Source organism: Electrona antarctica, assembly GCF_951216825.1.
Source record: "Electrona antarctica genome assembly, chromosome: 21".
Classification (NCBI taxonomy): domain Eukaryota; kingdom Metazoa; phylum Chordata; class Actinopteri; order Myctophiformes; family Myctophidae; genus Electrona; species Electrona antarctica.
In genome coordinates this window covers 30943370-30964915 of record NC_136802.1, presented here as the reverse complement: position 1 = coordinate 30964915, position 21546 = coordinate 30943370, and the positions used below count along the sequence as shown (strand labels likewise).

The 21546-nt window shown below is 44.6% G+C and overlaps 2 protein-coding genes across 4 annotated transcripts; both read right to left on the bottom strand.

Annotated features, from left to right (window-relative positions):
* Positions 1–1721: 1721 nt before the first annotated feature.
* LOC306914646 (uncharacterized protein) lies at positions 1722–7046 on the bottom strand. 2 transcript variants are annotated; one of them, XM_079491792.1, is made up of 6 exons: positions 6898–7046; positions 6235–6375; positions 5770–5972; positions 5063–5132; positions 4449–4610; positions 1722–3721 (listed from the first exon to the last, which is right to left on the bottom strand). In XM_079491792.1, exons 2-6 carry the CDS (start codon positions 6353–6355, stop codon positions 2670–2672), a joined length of 1608 nt encoding a protein of 535 aa, XP_079347918.1. In that variant the 5' UTR covers positions 6356–6375; positions 6898–7046; the 3' UTR covers positions 1722–2669. The 2 variants fall into 2 exon arrangements, with proteins under 2 accessions (XP_079347918.1, XP_079347919.1); XM_079491793.1 differs by having other exon boundaries at positions 6912–7027.
* Positions 7047–9144: 2098 nt separating this feature from the next.
* LOC306914169 (uncharacterized protein) lies at positions 9145–17911 on the bottom strand. 2 transcript variants are annotated; one of them, XM_079491114.1, is made up of 6 exons: positions 17741–17911; positions 17077–17217; positions 16610–16812; positions 15898–15967; positions 15284–15445; positions 9145–11033 (listed from the first exon to the last, which is right to left on the bottom strand). In XM_079491114.1, exons 2-6 carry the CDS (start codon positions 17195–17197, stop codon positions 9985–9987), a joined length of 1605 nt encoding a protein of 534 aa, XP_079347240.1. In that variant the 5' UTR covers positions 17198–17217; positions 17741–17911; the 3' UTR covers positions 9145–9984. The 2 variants fall into 2 exon arrangements, with proteins under 2 accessions (XP_079347240.1, XP_079347241.1); XM_079491115.1 differs by having other exon boundaries at positions 17755–17911.
* Between the last annotated feature and the right edge of the window lie 3635 nt (positions 17912–21546).

Here is a 21546-nt window from a genome sequence, read left to right as displayed (position 1 = left end):
ATGATGATTCACATGGTATAGTAGATGACAAATCCTGATCCATTGAAGGGCATGTGAGTGCGATCCCAGCTTCATCCTTAAAACACCATCTGTCTTTGGTAGAGTTTTAGCTTGTGTAATGAATTACCTTGTCACAATGTAACTACACTATCGGTGAGGTATCTTCAATATTATTATTGCAGGACTTGATTTTCTTTCTCCTCTCCATGAGGTGACTTTTCCCAGGTCAGTTTCTCAATAGCTTCATGTGATTGGCTCAGCAGCTGATTGATTGATTGAATACTTTATTGGCAGAAATGTAATCAGTACAGGGTACAGTCAAACAAAGGGATCACCGAAAAAGGTCCTTGCAGTCTTGTTTCCATTCAGGTCCTGGGTATTCAATTCATGATAAAGGTAAAAAATAAATGTACGGGTCGGGGAACAAAGACAATTTGAACTGGGAATGCATATGAAGGTGACGCAACGCCTTCTTATCCGTTTCCGGACATTGTGAAAAGTGTGTCAAAGTCACACTTTTAGCATACAAAACAGACATGAACAAAGTAGATATTGAGAATGTATAAATTTACAAATGCAGGTCGGTGTTTAGTTTTTGTGTTAAATGGCCTACAAATCTCACCCTCATTGATTTTGCTATTGTTTTGTATGATATAGATATTATGCTTCTTGACCGCAAAATTATGGCAATAATACATTTATCCGTCATTGTAAAACGATGAAAAATGCTGAAACATGTTTTGTAATTTTACAGTCAGAATTCCCTTTGTGCAAGTTTGTGTGAAAACAGAGCTGATTTACCTTGCAATGTACTGTACTGTAACTCAATGAGGAGACTATTTTGGATCATAGATTGCTAAGTAATCAACAGAGCAAATTATATTGATATTAGATATCTTGCCAGTATTTGAAGTTGCACCATGACAAGATTACTACAACACCCAAACCTCTACCAAAGATGCACTATTCTTTAAACACGGATTCATGTTTTGCTATTTGGTGATGATTCTAGAGTCTATGGAATCTGAGAGGTTCATTTTTCTATTTACTCTTACCTTAATATAGGTACACTAAGTTTAAAGGGATTTTTGTTATTTTTTTCATAATGATAAACTACTTTTTAACAACATAGTTGAAATGCATTTCAATAACTTTTTGGTTCAATAAAAAAAAATGGCCAAAAGGTGGTTCCCAACAGCTTTGAAAATGTATTTCTCCCAATCATGTTATATTTTACTCTTTGTTGGAATGGCTTTTGTTATGTAAATATTACTGATTAAATTAATTTAAATATTTCTCACTTAACTTTTGTGCCTTCGCTTTTTTGTTTCATTATAATAGTATAAACATGTTTTGAAAACCACTGAGTTAGACAGAATGATAGGCAGTTACCCTTGATGGAGATGCGGTGAATTACATGGGCTTATTGCCAATAGATGTCATTCGCCGCATCTTCATAGTCCTAGTCCTATGTGGACCCCAGGAAGAGTAGCTGCTACTAAGGTAGTAGCTAATGGAGATCCAAATAAACAAATAAGTCCGCAATTATAATACTACCCCGTTTTTCGTCTTATGTTCAGAATAGGATACTTTGCATAGCCAATCTACATCGACACATTGTGAGCTTGTAGATCGGCTATTTGAAATATATAAACGTTTTGAAACGTTTTTCAAAATAGTAAAAAAAAAAAGGCAAAAAGGTTTTAGGGATAAAGGGGTAAGGCAGAGATCAAAGCATGTCACTCACAACTCTTTCTATGGCTCTGCAGAAATCATCATTCATGCCCTCATAGCATCCTGTTTAGACTGATGTAATTCCCTCTACATTGGGATCAGATCAGTCAGTCAGTCTGCCCTATCCCTAATACCACCACTTTTACAGAACAAATGATACAAACCAACAGACAACTACACAACCCTTTGTTGCTCTCACAAGAATGCTGGCAAAAGGATTCAAGATAGAAGAGGGTTTATTTGTCACTCACTTTGCCTGCCTGTCAAATAAATATATATTTTTTTAATCATATAATTTGAGCGGCCCCCTCCGGTCGCGGCCCAACGGTAATGTGACCGGTACGTCCTGTGGCCAGTCCACCTCTAGACACCTCAGGTCAACCGACTTGGGGTTATTATTATTAGATGTCCCGACGACCATAACGAGGCTCCCAGTGGCCCCTAGGCTTCCCTTCTCCATTTGATCTGCCCCCTCCATTGAATCTTTTAAATCCATGCTTTTTTTTGGGGAGGGGGACAGACAAACTGCCTTCTTCAGGGCACCCGTCTCAAGGCCACCAGACCCGACTCAGCGCCGTCCCGATAGGTAGAGAATAGTATATATTAGTAGCCCCTAGTTTCCATGCACCGACAATAATAAACGGACATACTGGGCCCATAAGATCGTATGATAACGGTCGAATCCGCAATTCAGGGTAGCTACCCTGAAGAAGGCAGCTTGTCTGTCCGAAAAGTTGGACTTGTCTGTGTCCACAATATAAAATTCCATAGATTATTGAGTTTTTAGTCATACCAGTGATGAAAAGCATTTGTGCAGTCCATCCTCTGGTCCATTATGTTTAACCCATTTAGAGGACGATTCAACAAATACCTTCTATTCTAAATCCTGACAGTTTTCTGAAAAACCCATGATTCGTCGTTCTCAAACATTTTCATTATGATGCTTTTTTCCCCTCAGCTTCCACACTGACGCCGTCAGAAACTGAACGTGACAAGCTGTCTTTCTTATGGGTCCGCCCGTGATCGGTCAGGTGTTGGCGAAGCCTGAAAGCTCTTCCGCAGTCTTCGCACTTAAACGGCTTCTCCCCCGTGTGAATCCTCACGTGTTTGGTGAGGTTGCTCTTGTCGTTGAACCGCTTCCCGCAGGTGTCGCACTTGTACGGCTTCTCTCCCGAGTGGACGACCTGGTGTTTGTCCAGCGTGGAACGCGAACTGAAGTACTTCCCGCACTCGCGGCACGGATACGGAGTCTCCTTCTCGCCGATTGCCGGCTGATCATGCTTCGCCTTGTGATTTTCCAAGGACCTCGCCGCGGCGAACGTCCGCCCACACTCGTCGCACTGGTGGGGTTTGGCCCCTGTGTGGACGAGCTCGTGGCTCCGCATGTGCTGCAGGAGCCTGAACTCCTTCTTGCAGAAGCTGCAGCTGAAGCGCTTCTCTCCCGTGTGCACGCTCTGGTGCGTCCTCAGGTTGCTCCTGTCGCCGAAGCTCTTGGGGCACAGCGTGCATTGGAAGGGTTTCTCCCCAGTGTGGGTGTGCCGGTGGATCTCGAGGCTCTCGGCCAGAGCGAAGTGCTTACCACACTGCTTGCACTCGTAGGGTTTCTCCCCGGTGTGCACCCGGAGGTGCAGCTTCAGCTTCGCCGGGTGTTTGAAGTGCCTCTCGCAGCTGTCGCACGCGTACGGCCTCGCGTCCGAGTGGCTCAGCTGGTGGACCTTGAGTTCTTGTTTGCGGGCGCATTTCTTATCGCACTGGTGGCACTGGTATGGCTTCTCTCTGGTGTGCGTCAGCTGGTGTTGCCTCACGCTGATCTCTCTGGCGAAGCTCTTGCCACACTCCTCGCAGCGGTAGGGTCTCTCGGCCTGGTGTGTGACTCCGTGCTGCTTCAGGTGCTGCGAACTGAAGAAACTCTTGTCGCACTGGACGCATCGGTGAGACCTCTCGCGGTTCTTCTTCTTCTTGGTTACTTTACATTGGGGTCCAGAACCTAAATGTATAAGAGAGAGAGAGAAAGAAAGAGAGAGAGAGGGGTAAATGTTTCAGTTTCATTAAGACCTGAGGCCGATTCAACAAAATGCCTTCTAAATCAGTAGTTCTCACACTTAACCTCTTAGAGCAGCACTATGTAACTTTCCTCTTCTACCCCGGATTTGAACCCAGTTTCCTGCACAAGTGCTGACATTTTTAACATTGAGCTAATAGAGCCTGCATGCTTGCCCGAATTATAGGGATGCCAGCCTTGCCAGGTGAAAGTGACGAAAGTTGGTGCAAATTATATTTTTTCTGTAAAAGAAAGAAAAATCTAAAAAGAAAAGAAATAACTAATTAAAGTTTGGTTAAAAAGTGAAAGCTCCATAATCCACAATCCTTGCTATGGAATTGTTGTTCAGTGAGATCGGTCTCTCACTCTCTCCAGCTCTTGACAAAAGAAGTAAAAGGTATTCAGACCTGAACATTTATTTTCACTCAGTTCACCATCGTAAAGAGCTATATAGATTATATAGATATGTTCTAGTTACGTTCTTAGCTTGATAAATGCTTTTTGTGATGTATTCCCATGCTTTTTGTTCTTGCTTAATGTAAATCGCTCTGGATTAAGAGCGTCTGCTAAATGCCTAAATTGTAAATTGTAAATTGAGAGACGGGGGTGGTTGAGTGGTTGAAGTGGTTACAATGAATGCCACAGAGGGTTTGAATGGGTAAATTCTCTTGACCTGGCTCGTGTCCATGCAGGCTGTCCTCCTCTGCCCCAGAGCCACCGTCCCATTCCGATCCACTGCTCTGCTCCCGCGTTTCCACTTCCACGTCGTCGTCCGAAGTACGCCGTTCTGCGTTTGCGCCCAGATCGAACATCCGAGAATCGCAAAGGTACTCCTCTGGTAGAAAAAGCAAATACAGAACCTCACTTACCAGAGCACAACCAAACCTAAAATGACTAATATATTTAGTTTTAGTCATTGTAGCTTAGTTTTGTTTGTCAGTGAAAAAAGTTAGTCAACAAAAATGTTCTGTCGTGGTTTTAATCGACAAAATCAACAATACGGATTTGTATTGATATTGTAACGACCCTGCAAAAAGACCCGTCCGTAACTTGCTCCTCCAAGGGAGCTAGCTCTCTTGGCGTGGCTTGTTGCTTGCCTTGTCTACTGAGTTGGAGATCAGGGTTCGACTCCAGCTCAGGGTGCTAAACGTTACAATATATACCGTTTTATCTTTTTTGATGAAAAGTGACTGTTTTTGGACAGTTTTCCTGCCCTACACTGATATGTAGCACACAAGTGTAAACATGTAGTCAGTACAGACACACAATATGAATCAACTGCCTCACCTGGAGGTGCTGTGAGATGGCTCTCTGATGTCACCCTGCCTCCCAGTTCCACCAGTGTGGCGCTACGCTCCTGTGAGGGGTTAAGAAGACAAGAGTTTTTAAACAACGTTTGTTATGGCTCCTCAATTTGATTATGTATTTGGCTGCGCGGACGCCCCATTTGAAAATATTTGGTGCTGGGGACTCCATAAGAGAGGATGTGGGTTATTTTGTGTTTTTTTATTTTTTTTTATGTTTCCACATATTTTTTTAGGGGACCACAGGCAGGAGTCACAGAATAACCTTCTTCCGGGCTGCTTCCCTACTTCCTTCACAGGTGTTACCGATGATACTAATTAAGGCTCTGTTCCATTTAGTGTGCAGCGGTTCTCAAACCTTTTAATTTCAAGGACCCCCAAGGTTCCATGTGTACGCTCTCAGAGTTACACACCCATACAGGGCCATTTGGAACCCACTCAAAGACACTTTGAGACCCACTGGTGTATTAAGAGTGTGTCCAGTGAGCCAACACCCACAGTAGCAGCACCCTGACTCTATTTGACCAGAACGGAACAACAGAGCCTTGCAGCCTTCATTAGTATCGGCGGTAACACCTGTGAAGAAAGTCGGGAAGTGGGGCCAAAGCTCTTTCCAAAATGGCGTTTGTGCCCATTGTGTTTTTGTGTCTGTCAGGCAAGCGGTAGGCCTGTGTAGGCAAGGACATTTACCAAGCGGCTGTCCTCCACGTCCGCGTCCTGCTCTGGCTCTTCCTGGTCGGACTCGAGCTGAAGCTCCAGCTCGCCCCACCCCGGTGTGACCGTGCTCACAGACACTATCTGGATGCCGCAGTTGCTCCCGTGAGTCTGTGGGGATCTCACTGGTGACTCCAGTTCATCCTTGACGCTGGCGGCGCTGGGACTACTCGGTCTGTCTGTGTGTCATAGGAGGGAAACCTGTCCACCAGTGACATCATCGATGGGGAATCCAAGCTAATAGAAACGGCAGTCTTTCTATTCCTGAAAAGTTGCAATGCGATAATGGAAGCCATCGTTCTCACGATAACACAAATCTAAATGTAATGCTATGTAGAAGAGTCGCCATTGGACTAAAGCCCCATGAAGTGAACGGAGTTGTCGTAACTGTCTTATTCTATGGCTCTGACTGAAACTAAACTTCACCACAGCCATAATTACCTCGAAGCGCCTTTTCCCAGTCCATCTCCTCCTCCTTCAGGGCTCCTGGCAGGCCTCCAGGAGTCTTCATGAAGTCCACCAAGGAGACCCTCAGCTCCTTCAGAGGTACCCATGATGCCATCTGTGAGCGTAGCTCTAGGCCTGTCACCATTACAAAGTTGACGAATTCATTCAATTGTCACACAAATAATTGCAATTAACGATTTGGCATGGCACAACAGAATACATTTCTGTTTGCTTGATAATAATAAAATGCACAGGGCATATACGACAAATAACTGGAATATACAGAGAAATTACTGATATATTCATTATTTAGCGGAAATGGCATAACTGTTAACCATTCCTCAAACTGAATGTACACTGATTTGTAATTCTTTGTACTGTTAATAAATTGATCTGCGGAACCACGACACCTGCTGTTCAAAGGGTAGATGGAATATCAACAAAACCTTACTGTTTTCATTCCGTCTGTCTTAATAAATGAAAACAATAAATTGCAATCGATGTATGTAGCGTATGATCTGTAATCTAGTCGTCGGGAATGTACGTTGAAGAGACCGTTGCGTTGTTATTTATATAATAAGCACTTAATGCCAATGCGCCCTTTTTTACAACACACATAATCACGTCCATGTTTTGCAGATTTGCAGGATTACTCACTCAGTATTTCTTACTTTGTATTTCTCTTTTGCATGCTATATATTCCCGTGGTAGATAGACGGTCAATTCAGTTCTCAGATATGTTTTTACTTTATTTAACAATGTCGTATATCAAACAACAGCGACACATTGGACAGGACACAACACAAGTTTACAAAGCGCACACTGTCTTCCGGGTCCAGTGATTGACCTATGATTTCACCCAATGGATTAGAGAGTATAGAGTCCGAGGCGGGTCTAGCAGTACCATTTTACGCCAATCACTAGCCGTTTACAGCCCATATAGTCTGGAGGGATGGTCGCGCTGCTATTGGACACCTTTTGTTGCCAGGGGAGACACTCGGCACTGCCGAGAAGCTGCCGCTGTGCCGCACACCTGGGTCCGTTTTGGTATCAAGGCAGCAGTGTTTGGAGAGCAGTGTGTAGTAGACCAGACCTTGAAGAGAGCATGAGTGCTCTACAGACAGAGAGGCCATGCTATTCAAGAGTTTTTCCCCGAAGAAACGATAACTGAAGAAAGAGGAATTAGTTGCTGACATATACACCAGGTTCATGCAGGGAGCAGACACATTTGAGGAAGAGGATCGTGTATTCCTGTCTGAATTGAAAAAATCACACCCGTGTGAACTGAGTGGTGCAACTACCCTCTCCCCCTGCCCCCCCCCCCCCCCCCCCACCTCTCTCTCTGTCTCTCATTAGCAGGCAACAGTGCAGCACTATCTCTCTCTCTCTGTTTCTGGCCCGACAGCGCCACATTTGCCCCTACTGCTACTCAGTCACATAGTTAGGTGAACACGGACATTGCTGTTCCTTGGAGTGGTTGCACCACTCAAAAATAAAAACATGCAGTGTGGATAATCCCAGTTGGCATAGATGGAGCAAAAATGCACATTGCTGAGGGAACATTCGGATCCTTGAAGGATAAACTCCAGATGGAACTCCATGTAATGTAACGTTTGTTGCAAAAACATGCTTTTGGGGATAAATCCCCCCAAATTACTTACACATGATCACAGGGGTGACTTGACATTGTAATTGGCTAGCAAAATCAGTGGAAGGGGCCTATATTTCCGAAGGCGTCGAGGCAACCCACTTTGCAATTTCCTAAGAATTGTACCGTTCCTGTACTACTTGCTCGACGGGCAAGTGCCTCTGAGAACGGAGCTGATTACACCTCAAAATACATACATCAATAATATGATCTATTAAATCACATTACCCACACTGTACATCAGTTGGTGTGCATATATTTGAACGGGTAGTATATATAGTATAAATGGCGAATAGTCGAAAAATCTAATATCCGCCCCCAGCTCGTGTTGATTAAGTCCCTGCCCTTTGTACACACCGCCCATCGCTACTACTGATCGGTTGTAACTTGTAAGGTCGTCGGTCATGGCCCCCAGACTGGCTGAAGAGCTGAAGGTCGCTGGTCCACATCTTGAGTCTCTTAATTAACACAGGAACGGGCCACACTGCAGCGGTCTACTGGATAATCGGAAATACACTCCGGCTGACATCGAGAGGCGATGGAGAAGATGGAGCTCCACCGGAAAATCTCCATCCTCCGCAAGACTCAAGAGGAGGCAGAGCAACGCACGAAGAGATGGGTCTGGCCATGGTCAAGGCCATGGTCAAGGGATGAATTGAAAGTGGCAGAGGAAGCTAAATCCCGTAAGCTAAAGTTGATCGCAGCATCAGCAGAGAATGCCTGTGGACACATGGACATCCATGTGTACAGCATCAACCTGGTGCCAGGGCTGGACTGAGACAAAAAATTCGGCCCGGACATTTTCGTGGAATTTGGCCCCCAGACTGGCCAAATTAGTAGTTACCCTACTGACCTTTCGGGTCGAGGCCCATACAAATACTGGAATTACTGTACAAGCCCCTTAACACCGCATTTACAGTACAACATACAGTAAATGAGTAAATGAAACACAACCAACAGACAACTAATTTAACATTTGGCCACAAGAAGCTCAGTCTACAGGGGTCTAATGAGGAGACGAATGGCCAAATCCTGTGCAAGATGAATGAGTCAACGCTGCTGAGTGAGCGTGATTATCAACTTGTCGGGGGTGCGATCGTAGGGGAGATAAATATTCTGTGACTACTTAAAAAAATATATGATTTTTACTGACAGGGAATGAGTTAATGAGCTGGAGAAATGAACAAACACTCTATAGCAGGAGTTCCCAAACGGTGGCGTGTGCAGTGCGTGCATCCCTCTAGGGTGTGCGTGACATGAAAAGGCTAATGGCGGTTTTATGGTGTTATTTAACAGAAACGGCAAAATCCGGTAAAACACTGTTGTAAGGAGATGTCTAGAGCAGCGGTGGGAGTATACAGCACAGCAGCTGCATGTCTCTCAGTGCAGTGACATTCTGTGAATCTTTGCCATAATCATATTAAAAATCACACCTGTGTGAAGTGAGGGGCGCTAATATATTAAAGTCTAACTCATGTTGAGTGATGTAATGGTGATTTTAAACAAATGGTGACAAAACAAACATTACATTCTCTTTGTTAATGGCATTTAATGTTTGTTAGGGACAAGATGACGTAAATTTTCCCTTCATTGTCAATGGCGTTTTTAAAACAAAACAAAACAAAAACAAACATTAAACCTGTATACTGTATGAAAAATACAGTATACAGGTAATAATTACATATATAATATATATGTAATTATTTTTGAGGGGCACTGTATATTATACATACGGATCAGACGTGCACACACGCTTATTACTCCTTTTTCTGCTAAAAATTAGACAAAATCCGGTATTTGGAACGTTATAATTCCCTGTTCTTTACATGACGAAAACAACGGTCCACCGCTGCCTAGAGTGAATGTGGTGGGTGGGGGGGGGGGGGGGGCTGCACTTCCTGGTTGCCCAGGATCTCTTCTTCTACTTTGGCATTTCGCGCATTTGACTGGCACTGGCCTCACGATCCCGCCTACTGTAACGGGAGGGAATGAGTTAAACTGGAATCACCAGTAAGATGCCCAGACTCACAGGACCTGCAGCATGACAAATATTCGTCAACTAAAATGTTATGACAGTGCCAGCGCACGCTGTACAATTATGATGCCTTTTCCCCCTCAGCTTCCACACTGACGCCGTCAGAAACTGAACGTGACAAGCTGTCTTTCTTATGGGTCCGCCCGTGATCGGTCAGGTGTTGGCGAAGCCTGAAAGCTCTTCCGCAGTCTTCGCACTTAAACGGCTTCTCCCCCGTGTGAATCGTCACGTGTTTGGTGAGGTTGCTCTTGTCGTTGAACTGCTTCTCGCAGGTGTCGCACTTGTACGGCTTCTCTCCCGAGTGGACGACCTGGTGTTTGTCCAGCGTGGAACGCGAACTGAAGTACTTCCCGCACTCGCGGCACGGATACGGAGTCTCCTTCTCGCTGATCGCCGGCTGATCATGCTTCGCCTTGTGATTTTCCAAGGACCTCGCCGCGGCGAACGTCCGCCCACACTCGTCGCACTGGTGGGGTTTGGCCCCCTTGTGGACGAGCTCGTGCTTCCGCATGTGCTGCAGGAGCCTGAACTCCTTCTTGCAGAAGCTGCAGCTGAAGCGCTTCTCTCCCGTGTGCACGCTCTGGTGCGTCCTCAGGTTGCTCCTGTCGCCGAAGCTCTTGGGGCACAGCGTGCATTGGAAGGGTTTCTCCCCAGTGTGGGTGTGCCGGTGGATCTCGAGGCTCAAGGCCAGAGAGAAGCGCTTGCCACACTGCTTGCACTCGTAGGGTTTCTCCCCGGTGTGCACCCGGAGGTGCAGCTTTAGCTTCCCCGGTTGTTTGAAGCGCCTCTCGCAGCTGTCGCACGCGTACGGCCTCGCATCCGAGTGGCTCAGCTGGTGGACCGCGAGATCTTGTTTCCGGATGCATTTCTTGCCGCACTGGTCGCACTGGTACGGCTTCTCTCTGGTGTGCGTCAGCTGGTGTTGCCTCACGCTGACCTCTCTGGCGAAGCTCTTGCCACACTCCTCGCAGTGGTAGGGTCTCTCGGCCTGGTGCGTGACTCCGTGCTGCTTCAGGTGCTGCGAACTGAAGAAACTCTTGTCGCACTGGACGCATTGGTAAGACCTCTCACGGTTCTTGTTCTTCGTTACTTTACACTGGGGTCCAGAACCTAAATGTATAAGAGAGAGAGAAAGAAAGAGAGTTTGAGGTAAATGTTTCAGTCTCATTAAGACCTGAGGCAGATTCAACAAAATGCCTTCTAAATCAATAGTTCTCACACTTAACTCTTTGAGCGTTTCAAGGATTTCTATATAGTAGGTAGACTTCTCTATGGCCAGAATGGCGTTTTTGAATGATTTATTGAAAATTCTCTGTTGTGAATGTGTGACAACGAAAGACCTTCAGAGAAAGCTTGACTTGTCTGCTTCCAGGAAAAAAATTAACTGAGTTGATAAAATGTTTAGTTCTTGTGTTGGAAGCCATTTAAAAGAGCCTGCATTTACACTGTTTCTGTTTCTAGGACAACCAAAAAAAGTTATGCCCGGTTGAAGTTTTATTTTCTAAATAACTTTTTTTCTGCTGGGCATACATAGCCATGCAATATCTCATTTTAAAGGGTGAGTTGTCTAGTTCAATTAAAATAAAATAAAAAGTTTCTCACATGTACCACTGTAGATATTTTGCCATCTATAAATAGCATGGTCAGTCATGATCAATCTGACCTATCCAGCTAAAAGTCCCCATAGCTCTGAAATTGGAACATCATATAAACTCAATTCTTTTTTGGGGTAAAATTAGACATTCTAACGCACATTTTGATATATACCATGTTTACATAGTCTTACCAGTACCTTGTCTATTCATGCATGTATCTCAAAAACCTGTTATGAAGAAACACAGTTTTGATAAAAAACACATCCAAGGACATTGTTTTGATATGACTTGGTGCCCATGATATGTATCAAAATATAGACTTGAATGTATACTGTATTATAAAAAAGAAATTGAGTTATTACCATCTACCGTTACAGAGTAAATCACAGTTGAAACTTGCTTAGTCATATACAATAAACCTCACAATAGTGAACAAAATAGTCATGACAGGTCTAACTCATTGTAAAAGCGTCTTTTATTTTTTACGACTACTAACATAATAAAATGATAAATATTACAGAAAATAAATAGGCCTACATACAAAACAGTTACTCCTCCCCTAGCTCTGATCCATAGCTCTAAATGCGCATTTAGAGCTATGGATCAGAGCTACTCCTCCCAAATGTCCCCAAACCCAGTCCTTGACGGTGTGTGTGTGTGAGTTAACCTGACTCCGCCATATGGGGCAGCAGAGTGTACACTGTGTTCCCCCCTCCTGCTCCCATCTGGGAACTCTCAGGCAGACTTGATGCCCGGCCACAAAACGGCCTGGCCAATCAGCAGCAGCTTCTAGCAACTTCTAGCAGCAGCTTCTAGCTTCTACTAGCTGCTGCTGATTGGCCAGGCCGTTTTGTGAGCAACTTCGCTTCTAGCTGCTGCTGATTGGCCAGGCCGTTTTGTGGCCGGGCATCAAGTCTGCCTGAGAGTTCCCAGATGGGAGCAGGAGGGGGGAACCCAGTGTACTCTCTGCTGCCCCATCTGGCGGAGTCAGGTTATGTGTGAGTAGGCTAAATAAAAAAAACACCCAAAAACTGCCCCCCCTGAAATGAATGAATGAATGAATCCGGTTCAGTGTCGGAGAACGCCATCGCAGTCTTGACTCTTCATCCTCCTCCTCCTCATCTGATGCCAGTTCTAAATATATAAAAAGAAATAAACATTTTAGCTGTAGTCAGTGCACGCTACTATTACATGGCGTTTTACCCGGCTGCTGGCGATCAATGATTTTATTGTGCAGTGTCTTTGTGGGCCGAGTCGTGGCATGACAAATACAAATAGATGCTTGTATAAGTAGTATCACGATAAAATAATATGGCAACGTTAGAATGAAACACCAATGAGTGATCGGTGGTAATGTAGCTAGCTGCCCAGGGTATATCCAGCACCATTGCGTCGCAATCATCCAGCAACATTGGTACTGGCTATTGCCCGGGCTTGTGGCCCGGCCAATAGCCAGTACCATTTGTGCAGTGTTTGTTAGCAACTACTACTAGCCAACAGCCAGTGGAATGTGGTGACGTGATGGTGCTGGATATACGCTGGGCAGCTACATTACACGCGATCACTCATTGGTGGTGTCATTCTAACGTCGCCATATTATTTTATCGTGATACTAATTATACAAACATCTATTTGTATGCCACGATTCGGCCCACAAAGACACAGTACAATACATTCATTTGATCAGATGTTTGTGTTAGCTACGTCGATCACCTATAGTACCGACCCTTGTTATATATTCTCCGACTATGCATGTCACGATGACTAAACCAGTTAGATCTATCCATATATGGTTCTACCACATCTATCTGATATCAGCACTAGGTCGGCTCGGGCCAAATATAGGGATCGTCTTACTAGACATGTCATATTAGGGCATTTTCGAATACAATAAAATTACCTTTTAGCGAAGGCATCAGCCTTGGTGGTAACTCCGGTGGGGAGAAGAACAAACATTGCACACGTGTAATCCGCGAGGGTGGATGTTGCAGCCCGGCCAACGGTCTGGGACTGGAGAATGCCACTGGACACGGATGGATCATTTTTCAGATTGTTTTTTTTTGCGGCGACTGCAAACCTGGCTGAAAAACTCTTCCTCCAGTGCCCACCTCGGAGGAGTCAACCAACCCCCCTGTTCACTGGGGGCTGGGCGTCAGTTTCCAATAGGAAAGCATACACGTGTGTCACGTGACACGGGAATTCTGGGAAATGTAGTTGATATTTATGCTCAATACTATATACAGAGGTGCGGACCGAATTAATATATTGGTATTAATAAAAAAAGAGAACTACGGAAAATCACGTACAGGGCAGAAAAGACTAATGCAAAACTCCACGTGTTTTCCAGTAGTAATCTGTCTAAGGGTTAAGAGATCTTTCAAAAATGTTCAAAAATACCAGATCTACAAGCTTGGCACAAAGTGACACGCTGTGAGCTTGCATATCTGCCATTTTTGAATAGCAAACACCAAAATCTAGAATGACATGGATCCTTTACCGGTTTTAATGGTTTAAGAAAAAGATGTGAAGTTGGTTCTAATCTAATGCAATTTTCATAATACAAAAATGTCAATAAAAACAGTAGTGGTGGTTCTGTGGTTAGTCTATTAGTGATGTATGAGTAGGGAATGTTGGGTGATGACTACGAATTGTGTTCTATGAGCAGGGCCTGGCTGGAAACAAGTTCTTGAGCTTAGCCCAGATACCCTGGGTAAATATAGATTTCATTTCATTTCATTTCATTTCAAGATTAACCTCTTAGAGCAGCACTATGTAACTTTCCTCTTCAACCCTGGATTCGAACCCAGTTTCCTGCTCAAGTGCTGACATTTTTAACATTGAGCTGATACGAGCCTGCATGCTTGCTCAGGAGATACATTTTATCTTGACCATCAGGGAAACATTATGTCAGATCTTGTGTCTATACAGTAGGTGAGACATGACCTTTGACATGATCTAAATGTCTCAATAGAAGAACAGGGAGACGAAATACAACCACCAGTTATATTTTATTAACATACTCTACCACACACTACCACACTACTATACTCTACCACACTACACCACACTACCATACTCTACCTGGTAGAGAAAAGAAAGAAAAAGTTAAAAGAAAAGAAAGAACAAATGTTTGGTTAAAAAGTGAAAGCTCCATATTCCTCCACAGTCCTTGCTATGGAATAGTTGTTCAGTGAGATCGGTGTCTCATTCTTCTCCAGCTATTGACAAAAAAAAGGTATTCAGACCCGAACATTTATTTTCAGTTCCCCATCGTAAAGAGCTGGAGAAACAGGGGTGGTTGAGTGGTTGAAGTGGTTACTAGTGCTGCCAATGAATATTCCATATTCGAATGAATATTCAAATGTAAAAAATAAAAGAATAATCGAATATTTTAAATTAAGATTCGAATTAAAAAAATAACAATAAAATTGCTGTGTGAGTTCTGGCGAGACTCGGTGCCACGTAAACTAAAGCATTATACAAAAATGAGGCTATTAAGATAATTATGAATCATTCATTCATAATTATCAAGGCCCATACAGGACCGGACCATATAAAGAAAGAGAAAGTTTTGCAGCATATTATTCTGCAATATTCATATCATATTCATATTAAAACCATATACATTCGACATTCGAAATCATAAGGAAATTGTTCGAATACATGTGATGTTTTAAAAGGAATATTCGAATATCATTTTTGGCCAATTCTGGCAGCACTAGTGGTTACAATGAATGACACAATGAATGGGTAAATTCTCTTGACCTGGCTCGTGTCCATGCAGGCTGTCCTCCTCTGCCCCAGAGCCACCGTCCCATTCCGATCCACTGCTCTGCTCCCGCGTTTCCACTTCCACGTCGTCGTCCGAAGTACGCCGTTCTGCGTTTGCGCCCAGATCGAACATCCGAGAATCGCAAAGGTACTCCTCTGGTAGAAAAAGCAAATACAGAACCTCACTTACCAGAGCACAACCAAACCTAAAATGACTAATATATTTAGTTTTAGTCATTGTAGCTTAGTTTTGTTTGTCAGTGAAAAAAGTTAGTCAACAAAAATGTTCTGTCGTGGTTTTAATCGACAAAATCAACAATACGGATTTGTATTGATATTGTAACGACCCTGCAAAAAGACCCGTCCGTAACTTGCTCCTCCAAGGGAGCTAGCTCTCTTGTCGTGGCTTGTTGCTTGCCTTGTCTACTGAGTTGGAGATCAGGGTTCGACTCCAGCTCAGGGTGCTAAACGTTACAATATATACCGTTTTATCTTTTTTGATGAAAAGTGACTGTTTTTGGACAGTTTTCCTGCCCTACACTGATATGTAGCACACAAGTGTAAACATGTAGTCAGTACAGACACACAATATGAATCAACTGCCTCACCTGGAGGTGCTGTGAGATGGCTCTCTGATGTCACCCTGCCTCCCAGTTCCACCAGTGTGGCGCTACGCTCCTGTGAGGGGTTAAGAAGACAAGAGTTTTTAAACAACGTTTGTTATGGCTCCTCAATTTGATTATGTATTTGGCTGCGTGGACGCCCCATTTGAAAATATTTGGTGCTGGGGACTCCATAAGAGAGGATGTGGGTTATTTTGTGTTTTTTTATTTTTTTTTATGTTTCCACATATTTTTTTAGGGGACCACAGGCAGGAGTCACAGAATAACCTTCTTCCGGGCTGCTTCCCTACTTCCTTCACAGTGGTTACCGATGATACTAATTAAGGCTCTGTTCCATTTAGTGTGCAGCGGTTCTCAAACCTTTTAATTTCAAGGACCCCCAAGGTTCCATGTGTACGCTCTCAGAGTTACACACCCATACAGGGCCATTTGGAACCCACTCAAAGACACTTTGAGACCCACTGGTGTATTAAGAGTGTTTCCAGTGAGCCAACACCCACAGTAGCAGCACCCTGACTCTATTTGACCAGAACGGAACAACAGAGCCTTGCAGCCTTCATTAGTATCGGCGGTAACACCTGTGAAGAAAGTCGGGAAGTGGGGCCAAAGTTCTTTCCAAAATGGCGTTTGTGCCCATTGTGTTTTTGTGTCTGTCAGGCCTACCAAGCGGTAGGCCTGTGTAGGCAAGGACATTTACCAAGCGGCTGTCCTCCACGTCCGCGTCCTGCTCTGGCTCTTCCTGGTCGGACTCGAGCTGAAGCTCCAGCTCGCCCCACCCCGGTGTGACCGTGCTCACAGACACTATCTGGATGCCGCAGTTGCTCCCGTGAGTCTGTGGGGATCTCACTGGTGACTCCAGTTCATCCTTGACGCTGGCGGCGCTGGGACTACTCGGTCTGTCTGTGTGTCATAGGAGGGAAACCTGTCCACCAGTGACATCATCGATGGGGAATCCAAGCTAATAGAAACGGCAGTCTTTCTATTCCTGAAAAGTTGCAATGCGATAATGGAAGCCATCGTTCTCACGATAACACAAATCTAAATGTAATGCTATGTAGAAGAGTCGCCATTGGACTAAAGCCCCATGAAGTGAACGGAGTTGTCGTAACTCTGTCTTATTCTATGGCTCTGACTGAAACTAAACTTCACCACAGCCATAATTACCTCGAAGCGCCTCCTCCCAGTCCATCTCCTCCTCCTTCAGGGCTCCTGGCAGGCCTCCAGGAGTCTTCATGAAGTCCACCAAGGAGACCCTCAGCTCCTTCAGAGGTACCCATGATGCCATCTGTGAGCGTAGCTCTAGGCCTGTCACCATTACAAAGTTGACGAATTCATTCAATTGTCACACAAATAATTGCAATTAACGATTTGGCATGGCACAACAGAATACATTTCTGTTTGCTTGATAATAATAAAATGCACAGGGCATATACGACAAATAACTGGAATATACAGAGAAATTACTGATATATTCATTATTTAGCGGAAATGGCATAACTGTTAACCATTCCTCAAACTGAATGTACACTGATTTGTAATTCTTTGTACTGTTAATAAATTGATCTGCGGAACCACGACACCTGCTGTTCAAAGGGTAGATGTAATATCAACAAAACCTTACTGTTTTCATTCCGTCTGTCTTAATAAATGAAAACAATAAATTGCAATCGATGTATGTAGCGTATGATCTGTAATCTAGTCGTCGGGAATGTACGTTGAAGAGACCGTTGCGTTGTTATTTATATAATAAGCACTTAATGCCAATGCGCCCTTTTTTTACAACACACATAATCACGTCCATGTTTTGCAGATTTGCAGGATTACTCACTCAGTATTTCTTACTTTGTATTTCTCTTTTGCATGCTATATATTCCCGTGGTAGATAGACGGTCAATTCAGTTCTCAGATATGTTTTTACTTTATTTAACAATGTCGTATATCAAACAACAGCGACACATTGGACACAACACAAGTTTACAAAGCGCACACTGTCTTCCGGGTCCAGTGATTGACCTATGATTTCACCCAATGGATTTAGAGAGTATAGAGTCCGAGGCGGGTCTAGCAGTACCATTTTACGCCAATCACTAGCCGTTTACAGCCCATATAGTCTGGAGGGATGGTCGCGCTGCTATTGGACACCTTTTGTTGCCAGGGGAGACACTCGGCACTGCCGAGAAGCTGCCGCTGTGCCGCACACCTGGGTCCGTTTTGGTATCAAGGCAGCAGTGTTTGGAGAGCAGTGTGTAGTAGACCAGACCTTGAAGAGAGCATGAGTGCTCTACAGACAGAGAGGCCATGCTATTCAAGAGTTTTTCCCCGAAGAAACGACAACTGAAGAAAGAGGAATTAGTTGCTGACATATACACCAGGTTCATGCAGGGAGCAGACACATTTGAGGAAGAGGATCGTGTATTCCTGTCTGAATTGAAAAAATCACACCCGTGTGAACTGAGTGGTGCAACTCCCCTCTCCCCTGCCCCCCCCCCCCCCTCTCTCTGTCTCTCATTAGCAGGCAACAGTGCAGCACTATCTCTCTCTCTCTGTTTCTGGCCCGACAGCACCACATTTGCCCCTACTGCTAGTCAGTCACATAGTTAGGTGAACACGGACATTGCTGTTCCTTGGAGTGGTTGCACCACTCAAAAATAAAAACATACAGTGTGGATAAGGCCCAGTTGGCATAAATGGAGCAAAAATGCACATTGCTGAGGGAACATTCGGATCCTTGAAGGATAAACTCCAGATGGAACTCCATGTAATGCAACGTTTGTTGCAAAAACATGCTTTTGGGGATAAATCCCCTCCAAATTACTTACACATGATCACAGGGGTGACTTGACATTGTAATTGGCAATTGGCATTGTACCGTTCCTGTACTACTTGCTTGACGGGCAAGTGACTCTGAGAACGGAGCTGATTACACCTCAAAATACATACATCAATAATATGATCTATTAAATCGCATTACCCACACTGTACATCAGTTGGTGTGCATATATTTGAACGGGTAGTATATATAGTATAAATGGCGAATAGTCAAAAAATCTAATATCCGCCCCAGCTCGTGTTGATTAAGTCCCTGCCCTTTGTACACACCGCCCATCGCTACTATTGATCGGTTGTAACTTGTGAGGTCGTCGGTCATGGCCCCCAGACTGGCTAAAGAGCTGAAGGTCGCTGGTCCACATCTTGAGTCTCTTAATTAACACAGGAACGGGCCACACTGCAGCGGTCTAACTGGATAATCGGAAGTACACTCCGGCTGACATCGAGAGGCGATGGAGAAGATGGAGCTCCACCGGAGAATCTCCATCCTCCGCAAGGCTCAAGAGGAGGCAGAGCCAGTGGCGTGCACAGATAGACACTAGGGGGTGCTAGAGCACCCCCTGCCCTTTTGGCAATGTGCCCTTTTTTTTTTTGATTTGTAAAAAATAGCAGACCTACAAGCTCGTAGCGCGCCACTCGGTGGCGCGCTATGAGCTTGTAGATCTGCTATTTTTCAATAGCTAAAGCATAACATAATGCTAACACCAAAAGGGGTTCCCGCCCCAAAATGGATTAAGGCAACCGGCCGGTTCCACGCGCTGCACAAGGTGCCCTTTTTTAACTTGAGCACCTGCCCCTCTAAATGTCTGTGCACGCCACTGGGCAGAGCAACGCACGAAGAGATGGGTCTGGCCATGGTCAAGGGATGAATTGAAAGTGGCAGAGGAAGCTAAATCCCGTAAGCTAAAGTTGATCGCAGCATCAGCAGAGAATGCCTGTGGACACATGGACATCCATGTGTACAGCATCAACCTGGTGCCAGGGCTGGACTGAGACAAAGAATTCGGCCCGGACATTTTTGTGGAATTTGGCCCAGACTGGCCAAATTAGTAGTTACCCTACTGACCTTTCGGGTCGAGGCCCATACAAATACTGGAATTACTGTACAAGCCCCTTAACACCGCATTTACAGTACAACATACAGTAAATGAGTAAATTAAACACAACCAACAGACAACTAATTTAACATTTGGCCACAAGAAGCTCAGTCTACAGGGGTCTAATGAGGAGACGAATGGCCAAATCCTGTGCAAGATGAATGAGTCAACGCTGCTGAGTGAGCGTGATTATCAACTTGTCGGGGGTGCGATCGTAGGGGAGATAAATATTCTGTGACTACTTAAAAAAAAGGTAAGGAAATATGAAAAAAAATATGATTTTTACTGACAGGGAGTTAATGAGCTGGAGACATGAACAAACACTCTATAGCAGGAGTTCCCAAACGGTGGCGTGTGCAGTGCGTGCACCCCTTGCACAAACGAAAAATGAAAAGGCTAATGGCGGTTTTATGGTGTTATTTAACAGAAACGGCAAAATCCGGTAAAACACTGTTGTAAGGAGATGCGGTGGGAGTATACAGCACAGCAGCTGCATGTCTCTCAGTGCAGTGACATTCTGTGAATCTTTGCCATAATCATATTAAAAATCACACCCGTGTGAAGTGAGGGGCACTAATATATTAAAGTCTAACTCATGTTGAGTGATGTAATGGTGATTTTAAACAAATGGTGACAAAACAAACATTACATTCTCTTTATTGTTAATGGCATTTAATGTTTGTTAGGGACAAGATGACGTACATTTTCCCTTCATTGTCAATGGTGTTTTTAAAACAAAACAAAAACAAACATTAAACCTGTATACTGTATGAAAAATACAGTATACAGGTAATAATTACATATATAATATATATGTAAATATTTTTGAGGGGCACTGTATATTATACATACGGATCAGACGTGCACGCGCGCTTATTACTCCTTTTTCTGCTCAAAATGAGACAAAATCCGGTATTTGGAACGTTATAATTCCCTGTTCTTTACATGACGAAAACAACGGTCCACCGCTGCCTAGAGTGAAGGTGGTGGGTGGGGGGGGCTGCACTTCCTGGTTGACCAGGATCTCTTCTTCTACTTTGGCATTTCGCGCATTTGACTGGCACTGGCCTCACGATCCCGCCTACTGTAACGGGAGGGAATGAGTTAAACTGGAATCACCAGTAAGATGCCCAGACTCACAGGACCTGCAGCATGACAAATATTCGTCAACTAAAATGTTATGACAGTGCCAGCGCACGCTGTGCAATTATGATGCCTTTTCCCCCTCAGCTTCCACACTGATGCCGTCAGAGACTGAACGTGACAAGCTGTCTTTCTTATGGGTCCGCCCGTGATCGGTCAGGTGTTGGCGAAGCCTGAAAGCTCTTCCGCAGTCTTCGCACTTAAACGGCTTCTCCCCCGTGTGAATCGTCACGTGTTTGGTGAGGTTGCTCTTGTCGTTGAACTGCTTCTCGCAGGTGTCGCACTTGTACGGCTTCTCTCCCGAGTGGACGACCTGGTGTTTGTCCAGCGTGGAACGCGAACTGAAGTACTTCCCACACTCGCGGCACGGATACGGAGTCTCCTTCTCGCCGATCGCCGGCTGCTCGTGATTCGCCTTGTGATTTTCCAAGGACCTCGCCGCGGCGAACGTCCGCCCACACTCGTCGCACTGGTGGGGTTTGGCCCCCTTGTGGACGAGCTCGTGCTTCCGCATGTGCTGCAGGAGCCTGAACTCCTTCTTGCAGAAGCTGCAGCTGAAGCGCTT

Coding starts and splice junctions, on each gene's coding strand:
- LOC306914169 (XM_079491114.1), bottom strand. CDS start 17,197: ATGGCATCATGGGTACCTCTGAAGGAGCTGAGGGTCTCCTTGGTGGAC. Junction 15,968..16,609: donor ACGTGGAGGACAGCCGCTTG/GTAAATGTCCTT, acceptor AACCCCTCACAG/GAGCGTAGCGCCACACTGGT. Junction 11,034..15,283: donor CCTGCATGGACACGAGCCAG/GTCAAGAGAATT, acceptor TTATACATTTAG/GTTCTGGACCCCAGTGTAAA.
- LOC306914646 (XM_079491792.1), bottom strand. CDS start 6,355: ATGGCATCATGGGTACCTCTGAAGGAGCTGAGGGTCTCCTTGGTGGAC. Junction 5,973..6,234: donor CTGGGAAAAGGCGCTTCGAG/GTAATTATGGCT, acceptor TATGACACACAG/ACAGACCGAGTAGTCCCAGC. Junction 5,133..5,769: donor ACGTGGAGGACAGCCGCTTG/GTAAATGTCCTT, acceptor AACCCCTCACAG/GAGCGTAGCGCCACACTGGT.